The 11033-nt window shown below is 36.3% G+C and overlaps 1 protein-coding gene across 1 annotated transcript in view; it reads left to right on the top strand.

Moving 5' to 3' along the window:
- LOC114053828 (desmoglein-1-like) overlaps nt 1–9022 on the top strand; it is a 42197-nt gene extending 33175 nt beyond the window's left edge. Inside the window, exons 14-15 of the mRNA XM_027876947.1 lie at nt 2362–2573; nt 6015–9022. Coding sequence (XP_027732748.1) covers nt 2362–2573; nt 6015–7136 — 1334 coding nt within the window. The 3' untranslated portion in view covers nt 7137–9022. The remainder of the gene's footprint in view (nt 1–2361; nt 2574–6014) is intronic.
- The last annotated feature ends 2011 nt before the right edge of the window (nt 9023–11033 follow it).

Here is an 11033-nt window from a genome sequence, read left to right on the forward strand (position 1 = left end):
CACAAAACAAGTGAAAGTTTAATATGCATTCTTAACATTTTCTCAACCACTTTCACATTATACTTTCAGTATAGCCAATCAATAAAATAATAAATCAAGCCCTGATTTCTAGCATTTGTTGATTTCCAAAGTGCAAATGCTAACAATGAAAATTTTTAAATCTGTTTCCTTGAGCTGGTTTGAGCTGCCTCCAGCACATTCCTGGGTTACTCCTTCCAATGGTGAAGATCATACCACATCCATGCCTGCTTGTCCTGCATCACTTTTGTCCATGTCCTCACTTAAATGCTCTTTAGGGGCCCATCTAGAGTGCTGGAGTTATTCTTTTATTCTCCATTCTCGGCGTTGAGTGGGATTAACAGTGGAGTATGCACGTGACCTATCAGTTATTCCATATTCTCACTCCTTAAACAAGTCAACTCCTTTTCTTCTCACGCATGTCCCTGATGACACCAATTACATTGCTTCTCCTGTGAAAACCTATCTTGGTAATGTTCTGTAGCCTACTCATGCCTACCACACCTCATACATTGCCCTTTGGATCACCCATAATGTTAATTCTTTGAAGACCATGGTATTTGAGGTTTATACTTAACATTTTGATATCATAGCCATAGAGTACAGATGGCATAGTGCATAGAGTGCTAGATGTGGAAACAGGAAAACCTGAGTTCAAATCCTGATTTGGACATTTATTAGCTGGCCAAGTCATTTAACTGTTCTTTTCCTTACTTTTTTCATCTGTAAAATGGGGGAAAATAGAGCACCTACCTCACATGGTTGTTATGAGAATCAAAGTGTGACAGCATAAATAAAGTGCTTTGCAAACCATAAAGTGGTGCTATATAAATGTTATTATTATTATTATTATTATTATTATTAGGAGGAAGAGGAGGAATATAGAACTTTACAGATTATCTGATTGATATTAATTTCTTTGAGATGGGCAGGAACATAACATTAAATTTTAATTTAATAAAATAATTTAAATAATTTATATATAATTATATATTATAATAATTTTTATTATTATATTTATTGTATTGTATTTTATTATAATAATAATTTATATATAATAATGAAATAATTTAAATAATTAAATAATTCAAAAATTATTAAAGTTTAACTTTAATTCAGTGACAATGCTCATTTGTGGGACTTGAATCTCTGCCTTTTCATCATGATACCACTAAACACATGTGATAGCCTGAGAAATAAGGTTCCTTTTAACATCAATAGACATGTTGATCTCAAAGTTGCTACTTAAGAATAAATATAGAAGATTGAACATTATGGAAGCATTTCAACCAGCTTAATTGAACTGGGATGTACAACAGACATTTTTCCCTTCCCTGACAGGGAAGACAAGGAATTGTTTCTTGGCGAGTCATTAAATATAAGAAGAATCATTTAAATATAGGTTTGTCTTAAGGCAGGAGAATAAACAAGATCTTGAGATACAGCCAAAGAATCATATGAATTATAATTTAAACCACTTACATCTTATATGTCCTTATTAGAGATATGGATTAGCTTGTTATCATTCACTATAAACATAAAAAACCTTTCATATGTATTCAAATAGTCATACCATTTTGTTTCTTCAAGCTAAATAAGTATGGTTTCTTCCATTCTTCTCCAAGCATGTAATTTTTTTTATATTATTCTCCATTGAACTCTGAACCTTAACAGAATTATGGAGAACTTGAGTGTTGGACAGAAAACTCTAAGTGCTGAGCACTTCAAGTATACTTTGAGCAATACGATCCTAGTTCTCTTAGGAGAGCAGACTTGTTTCTTCTGCAAGTGGCTGGTACTTACCATTTACTCATGCAGACCTACCATTTCCTGCCTCTCCCTTCTCATCCACTATCCTATGGCCTTACCCCATCACACTCAGGACCATGAACTCTAATAGTCTCAAATAATCAATGGGTCTCCAGCATCTCAACAACTTTCTGGGGCACAAAAGCTATTTCAAGTGTTTTTTACATATTTAATTTTTTTTCCAATTACATGTCCCAATTTGTCCCAATTACATGTAAAAACAATTTTAACATCTTTTTCCCCCTGTTTATCCTTCTCCCTCTCTCTCCTTTCACCCTGTTCTTCCTCAGAAGCGTTTTGCTTCTGACCACTGCCTCTCCCAATCCTCCTTCCTTTCTATCAGCCCCCTCCCCATCCTTCTCTTATTCCCTTCCCCTCCTACTTTTCTGTAGGGTTAGAGAGATTTCTATACCCAACTGAGTGTGTATGTTATGTTTTTAAATACTCATGAATGTGTTGTGCCTATCTAGATAAACAAAATATTTCAGTAAACTTCTTTGGAGTCCTAAACATTTAAATTAATGATCTTTTTAGGAGTTTATACAAATGAATATGGAGAAAGAGAGATGAGAGACGTAGGAGAAGGAGGAATGGGAACATCAAGATTTGAATTATCAAATGGAGTGAAAGCATCTGCAGTCCCTGAAGTATGTACAGGATACTCTGGGACATTAAGAAGGAATTCCATGAGAGAATGTAGAGAAGGAGGCCTGAATATGAACTTCATGGAAAGCTACTTCTGCCAGGTAATGAATGTAACAGCAACTTCTGCATTATTTATGATTCTATCAGCCTAAGAATATAAATAATATTTCAACAATATATGATCTCCTATTCCATTCAGCTCTGATATTACTATACTGCTTTATGAAATGGAGAAGTGAATAACATGAGTGTGGTGGGAGGGTGGCATTAGGACAGCCAGACTCCCTAGAGGGCGTTCTCAAACCCTCCAGAGTACACTCAGCTACCCAGGGGGAAACCATTGAGGAATGCCAAAGCCTAGAGTGATATCACTTGACTTGGCCATCTCCAAACAGAAGTATATTTAGGTAGCAATGATTTCACAATATCAAGTTCTGATGCCTTTTGGAAATATATCAATCAATTAATCAATAACAAACATTTGCTAAGCACCAATTATGCCAGGCACTGTGCTAAGCTCTGGAGAGACAAAGGCAAAAAAAAAAAACACTCCATGCTTTTAAGAGGCTTGAATCCATCAGAAAATACACATGTGCATACATAGGTATTTACAGAATAAATAAATACAAGGCAATTTAAATTCTAGGTAGTTATGGAGAGGGAACATCAGAATTAGGTAAATGAGGAAAGACTTCATGAAGAAAATGATACCTAAACTGTCTTGAAGGAAGTGAGGAATTCTATGAGGCAGAGGTGAGGAGGGAGTGTATTATAGGCAAGGAGGACAGCTAGTTAAAAGGCATGGAAGTGAAAGATGGACTGCCACGGGTGAAGGACAGAGTGAAGGCCACCTTATCAGGAATGTAGAATGTAGGAAGAGGAGTTATATAATAGAGCTGTAAAAATAGTTTGGATCCAGGTTATGAGGGGCTTTAAAAAACAAACAGAGGAGTTTATATTTGATCGCAGAGGCAATTGGGAGTTACTGCAGTTTAGTGAGTAGAGTAGCCATATGATCAGAACTGCATTTTGGCAGCTGGAAGAGGCCATAGGATGAAGATAGACTTGAAGTAGAGAGATGAATTAGGAGGCCATTGCAATATTCCAAGTGAAAGGTGATATAAGCCTGACCTGGGGTGTTGACTCTTTGAACAGTGAGAAGAGTATAGATGCAAAATACTGTGAAAGTAGAAATGACAAGATTCAGCTGCTGGTTGAATAGGTGGGATGAAGTTTGGTAACACGATAGGTGTGAGAGAAGTTTCTGGTTTAGATATGTTGAATTTGAAATGTCTCAGACCAGCACTATTAAATATACGTTAGTTGGTGATATACAAAATGGAGCTGGAAAGAGACTTGGACTTGATATGTAGGTCTTGGAGTCACCTGCATAGAAATAATAATTCAAATCATGGAAGCTAATGAAACCACCAAGTGAGAGAGTATAGAGACAAAAAGAGAAGAGGGGCCAGAGCAGAGCCTGGAATACACCTAGAGTTAAGTACCATGATGTGAATGATGAGCTAGCAAAGATGACTGAGGAGGAGTAGGAAAACCAGGGAGAACAATGTCATAATAACCCAGGGAATAGCTAGAATATCTAAAAAGAGAAAGGGATTAACAGTGTTAAATTCTGCAGAGAGGTCAGAAATGATGAAGGCTAGAGAAAAATCCATCAGACTAGACAATGAGGAGATGATTTGTAATTGGGGCAGAGTAGATAGCTTTGGTTCAGTCAGGAAGTCAAATGTGAGACTTCAAAGGAAGAAGCGAGTAACAAAGAAACAGAGGTAACATCTATAGACAAATTTTTGCAGGAGTATGTCTGAGAAAGAGAAAAGAGACATAAAATGATAGTTTGAAAGGATAGCATTTTTTTAAGGATAGATTTTTTTTAAGACTATGTAAGACTTGGTTAGGTGACTTACCCAGGGTCACAAAATTAGCAAGTTTCTAAGGCTGATTTGAACTCAGATCTTCCTGACTCCAGGTCCAGCGTTCTATCCACTTTACTACCAACCTCTATTAAAATGTGTTGTTGTGTTGTTGTTGTTTTCATCATCATCATTGTTGTTGTTAGCTGCTAAATATGGTATCTTGCTAGCTACTATACAAAGTGTATAGATTTTGTTCCTCATCCTAGAAATAGAGAGTACGCTAATATAAACAGCACATAAGAGCGAGCATGTATTTTGCCTGTAGGCTCTTTCACTTAGCAGAGGGTCTATGGGTCTCTTAATTCTTCATATGAAGAATGGCATCAACCAGAGTCAAATTCTTCCAATCTTTTTGGATCCAATATTTTGTTTGTTTGGTTTTTTCCTTTTCTTTTCTTTTTTTTAGGCAATTGGGGTTAAACGACTTGCCCAGGGTCACACAGCTAGTAAGTGTCGAGTGTGTGGTCTGAGGCCAGATTTGAACTCAGGTCCTCCTGACTCCAGAGTCAGTGCTCTATCACCGCGCCACCTAGCTGCCCCTCACTGCACCACCTAGCTGCCCCTGGATCCAATATTTTGGATAAATGTTCCTGGCCTCTTGACATAATTCCACCTGAAAGTTAGACACAGACAAACCAAGATGAGCTCCATTTTCTTCCTTCAAGGTTATTAGTATGATGAGAGGCATCATATACATGGAGATGCACAAAGAACGACATCAGCTTTAAGTATCTTCTTCCAAATTTTCAGAGAACTGATGCAAGTACACATGTGAAGACAAGCTATGCAATCTGTATTCTCATAATGCATTCTATCTAAATTGAGCTATATGGAAACTGACCATTAGACCATAAGTCTCTGATGATTAGACCATAAGGTTGTCACTAATTTCTCACAGACTGTGGGGAGTACACCATCAATACTAGGTGTCAGTGAATTAGTGATTACAAATTATTACCAACCAAATTGTTGGGAGTAACTTCCTCATGCATGTCACTTATTCAATGTTTGGTGCAATAGAATGGACATAGCATTTGAAGTCAAGGGTTTTATCTCCTGTCTGTCTCTACCTTTGTGACCCTGGACCAGTCAGTTAAACCTTTGGGCCTCAGTTTCCTCCTCTATAAAATAAAAGAGTTAGATTAAATGACCTCCAAGGTTTTTTCTAAGTTCTGAATCTATGATCCTATGATATCCCCTCATCAGATATGTTTTATGAACCCCAGAACTCTTAAAGAACTATACTCCTCATATACTTATTGTATTCATTTTGGATTTTGGTTATTTGTATAGATGCCAAGTCTCTGCTGCTAGATTGCATACTCTTTAAGGACAGATTTAAGGTCCAATTTTATCTTTGAATCAACCTGAGTACAGGGCTTTGCTTATAACATATGCTTTTGAAATAACGAGATGGAGGAGGTGAAGGAAAAAGGCCTAAAAGGAGGAACAGAAAAAAGACATCTCCAAAATTAGATCTGACAGATTTTTTTAAATATTCTTATTCATAGTTTCTTTCATTAAGAAATTAATAAAGACGAAAAAGAAATTTTTAACATGTTAAAATGTATGCATAACTTTTACATTTTTTTTTTACAAATTTAGAAAGCATTTGCCTATGCTGATGAAGATGAAAGTAGACCATCAAATGATTGTTTACTTATCTATGATATTGAAGGGGTCGGCTCCTCTGCTGGCTCTATTGGCTGTTGTAGTTTCATCGGAGAAGATGAGGATGACAGCTATTTAGACATTTTGGGGCCGAAATTTAAGAAATTGGCAGATATTAGCCTGGGAAAAGAGATTGATTCTTATCCAGATGTTGATCACACTTGGCCACCAGAGAACACCGAACCCACTTGTCCTCCCCAGGGTAATGATGTTTCTTTTGGACACCCACCAATGTCTCCACATTTTGGTACCACCACAGTGGTTTCTGAGAGCACCTATCCCTCTGGGCCTGGCGTTCAGCATCCTATGCCTATACCTGATCCTCTGGGCTATGGAAATGTTACAGTGACTGAGTCATATACCACCACTGGGTCTCTGCAGCCCCCAGTACATATCCATGATCCTCGGCATGGCTCAAATGTTGTGGTAACAGAGAGGGTGGTAGGACCCATCTCTGGCTCAGATCTCCAGGGAATGTTAGATCTAACTGATTTCAGAGAAGGGTCCAATGTTGTAGTGACAGAGAGGGTAATTGCCCCAAATTCAAGACTACCTACCTCCTTGAGTATCCCTGACCCCAGAGATACATCAAATGTGGTAGTGACTGAAAGAGTAATTAGACCAACTTCTGGCCTGGTGGGCAATCTAAGTATTCATCCTGATTTATCCAGTGCCCATAATGTAGTTGTTACAGAGAGAGTTGTTTCTGGTGCTGGGGTCACTGGAATCAGTGGTGGTAGTGTTAGTGGTGTGGTTGGCAGCAATGTGAGTAGAGGTGCTATTACCATGAGTGGGGGAGGTGTTAGCATGAGTGGAGGTGGAATAGGATTGAGTGGATCTGGCATAAGTGGGGGTGGCATTGAAATGAGCAGCCTGGGAAGTGGGGGAGGTGGATTGAGTAGCATAGGTCTGAACAGCAGTGGCCTGAGTGGCAGTTCTACACTTGGCCATGTGAGGAATTCTGATCATTTTAGCCAGACTATTGGATCAGCCTCCCCTAGTACAACTCGAAGTCGGATCACAAAATACAGTACCATACAATATTCTAAGCAGTGAATGTATCTGAACCTTCTTCAGTGGCAGTTGTGACCAAAATTTAGCTATTTTACCCCACGCCAAAATAGCTTATCAGGGTTATTTATGATGCACATCTAGACTCTAAAATTATAGTAAAGTGTAATGGGGTGACCCTATAGTATCACAATATGAGAGAAAGATTCTGTGACACTGTTATCAGGAAAACCTCTCTCAGGTACAATTCAGTCATTTCTTCTATTAGTGCTAATGAAAAGCTGAAAGTGAAATAAAGACATGAGGTGGATGTTGCATTTACCTATGTGTGGCTTGGGGCATGTTCCAAATTGGGAGTAAACTAGGCCCATAGTCATAGGACATCATCTTCTTTGTGCTTGCGGTTTTCATTGGTTAGCTTGTTCTGGATTGAATTGCCTGCCATATTGTTCTGGTAAAATGGCATGTGTACCATGCTCATGCATTTGGAAAGAATTTGAATTGTCTACAAAGTACCATTTTGCTTTCATAGGTAATATATATATGGAAAAATATACCATGTACTCGAGTAAAAGTTAACCACTGCATGATTCTTTTGGATTTTGTTGAATATTTATTTTAAGGATTCCCTAAATCTCTCCATCTCAATGGTAATAAGAGCTGTAATTAGAAAATAGGCCCTGGAAAGGAATAACTGTTTAAGAAAGAAACAACAGGAAGAGGATATTTCAGGACCAACTTGCCCATATTGCTGGAATATAGGACAAAGAGGAGTCTACAAGGGACACTGGGACTTGGTATAATTTCCTCCAAGGTCCTCAGAGCCACCAGAGTTCTAAGAACCAAAAGAAAGCCTTACATTTCCTGGCTGGTGATGAGCAGTGAGATTGGCCATGATTTCCTCTGTAAGCTCTAACTATAGTAGTAGTGAAGGTTGTTCATGTTACAGAGTAATAGAGCCACAAGACTCCACATGGACATCTTTATTTAATTCCTTCTCCTGTCTACCACTGTTTGTGATTATGATAGAAGCAATAAACAAACAAAGAAACAAATCTGCCAGGAGTACTGCACATGCAGACTAAAAGAAATCATGATTGCTATTGCCACTCAAAGCTAAATCACCTCTATAATCATTGACTTGGCACTACATTATCTCTTAACTACCATTTTCAGCAAGCATTATTCATGCATATCCAGCCGTTTATGCATGTTTCATATGAACATGTTATCACAATATAGTTAACAGGGCTGAGAAAAATAGAATGCTCAGAAACACATTATTTGGGGAGAAGGGGAGTACTGTGGGAATACCCAAGGGGACCTAGTTTGATATGTGGAAAATATTAAATGGGGAACAATTAGAAAAGAACTTTTCTGTACAGCATTTGCTTATAATGTTGGTGGCTTTAACTGAGCTTCAGGTCTCTCTCTCTGCCTTTTTGAAGGGTTTGACTAGGAACTTAAACTGTTGTCCTTTTTGTGTTAGCAAAAATATAATAGCATTGAACAAAATCCATTTCCCTAACCCCCAATGTGAAATATTTTATTCTCAATCTCATTACGCAGACATTGCTGGTTTGACTTTCAGTCACCTCTTGGCATATCTTACACACTCCATTTTTTAGTTATTTTCCAAATGTTGACATGTGCTAGTTTTATCCAGATACAAAGCAAAGGTCAGCAATGTCTTGTTTTTGTTGAATTGTTTATGTATGGTTGCTATATACTTCGTTATGTAGTCTAAATTTCTGAAGTCTAACTAATAAAAAATCAAAATTAATATTCTGTGCATTGAGAAATGTAATTTTGAGAAATGCATCATACTCCTGTATGACAGAAAAAAAAGATGTTTTTCTTGAAATGTTCATATGTCTTGGTACTGTTCCCAGTAAAATAAAATTGAGTGTGCCAAATTTTTTTAAAAGTTATTTGCACTAGACTTGTAAATAAAATTCTTCACTTAGCTTTTTTCCTAACACAGAATAAACAAGATGTCATGCTTATTCATTTCTTAAAAATACTAAGAATGGTATAAAAATGAAAAGGGTGAAATCACTACCAATGAAGAAGAAATTAACCAATCATTAGGAAATATTTTGCCCAATTATATGTCAATAATTCTGACAATCTGAGTAAAATTGATGAATGTTACAAAAACATAAATTACCCAGATCAGGAAATAGAATGCCTAAATAACTCCATCATAGAAAAAGAAATTGAACAAGTCATAAATGAACTTCTTAAGAAAAAATCCCCAGGACCAGATGGGTTCACAAGTGAATTCTACCAAACATTAAAGAACAATTAATTCCAATACAATATAAACTATTTGGGAAAATAGGCAGAGGAGTCCTACTAAACTCCTTTTGTGATACAAATATGATGCTGATACCTAAACTAGGAAGAGCTAAAACAGAAAGAAAATTATAGACCAATTTCCCTAATGAACATCAATGCAAAACTTTTGAACAAAATACTAACAAGGCAATTACAGCAATATATCACAAGGATTATACACTATGATCAGGTGGGATTTTTACCAGGAATGCACGGTTGGTTCAATATTAGGAAAACTATCAATATAATTGACCATATCAACAATAAGCCCAACATAAATTATATAATTATCTCAATAGATACTGGAAAAGCTTTTGACAAAATGCAGCACCAATTCCTATTAAAAACAACAGAGAGCATAAGGAATAAAGGTAGCATTCCTTAAAATGATAAGCAGCATCTATCTAAAACCATCGGCAAGCATTATCTGTAATAGGGATAAGCTAGAAGCCTCCCCAGTATGATCAAGGGTGAAGCAAAGATGCCCATTATCACCACTATTATTCAATGTAGTGTTAGAAATGTTAGCTATAGAAATGAAAGAAGAAAAAGAAATGAAGGAATTAGAATAGGCAAAGTAAAAACAAAACTATCACTCTTTGCGGATGATATGATGGTATATCTAGATAACCATAAAGAATCAACTAAAAACACTTGAAATAATTAACAATTTAAGCAAAGTTGAAGGTTATAAGATAAACCCACAAAAATCATCAGCATTTCTTTACATGACCACAAAGCTCAGCAGCAAGAAATAGAAAGAGAAATTCCATTTAAAATAACTGTAAACAATATAAAATATTGGGAGTCTACCTGCCAATACAAACCCAGGAACTATATGCACACAATTACAAAACACTTTTCACACAATAAAAGTCAGATCTAAACAATTGGAAAAATATCAATTGCTCATGGGTAGGCCGAGCCAATATAATAAAAATGACAATTCTGCCTAAACTAATTTACTTCCACACCAATCAATCTACCAAAAAATTATTTGATAGAGTTAGAAAAAAATAACAATAAAATTCATCTGAAAGAACAAAAGGTCAAAGGAATTAATGACAAAAAGTACAAAGGAAGGTGGCCTAGCAATACCAGATCTCAAACTATATTGTAAAGTGATAATCATCAAAACTGTCTAGTACTGGTTAAGAAATAGAGTGGTGGAAAAGTCAAATAAATTATTATAATATGGTCAATGACCATAGTAATATTTGATAAATCCAAAGACCCCAGCCTTTTAGATAAGAACTAATTATTTGACAAAAACTGCTGGGAAAACTGGAAAACAATAGGACACAAACTGGGTATAGACCAACATCTCACACCATATACCAAGAAAAGGTCAAAATGGGTACATGGTTTAGACATAAAGGGTAATGCAATAAACAAACTAGAAAAGCAAGGAATAGTCTACCTGTCATATCTATGGGAAAAGGAAGAATTCATGACCAAATAAGAGATAGACAGCATTATAAAATATAAAATGGATAATTTTAATTATATTAAAATAAAAAGCTTTTGTACAAACAAAACCAATGCAACCAAGATTAGAAGGAAAACAGAAAGCTGGGAAACAATTTTTACAGCAAGTGTCTC

The sequence above is a fragment of the Vombatus ursinus genome, unplaced genomic scaffold (genome assembly GCF_900497805.2).
Source record: "Vombatus ursinus unplaced genomic scaffold, bare-nosed wombat genome assembly UNPS02014812.1, whole genome shotgun sequence".
NCBI classification, from domain to species: domain Eukaryota; kingdom Metazoa; phylum Chordata; class Mammalia; order Diprotodontia; family Vombatidae; genus Vombatus; species Vombatus ursinus.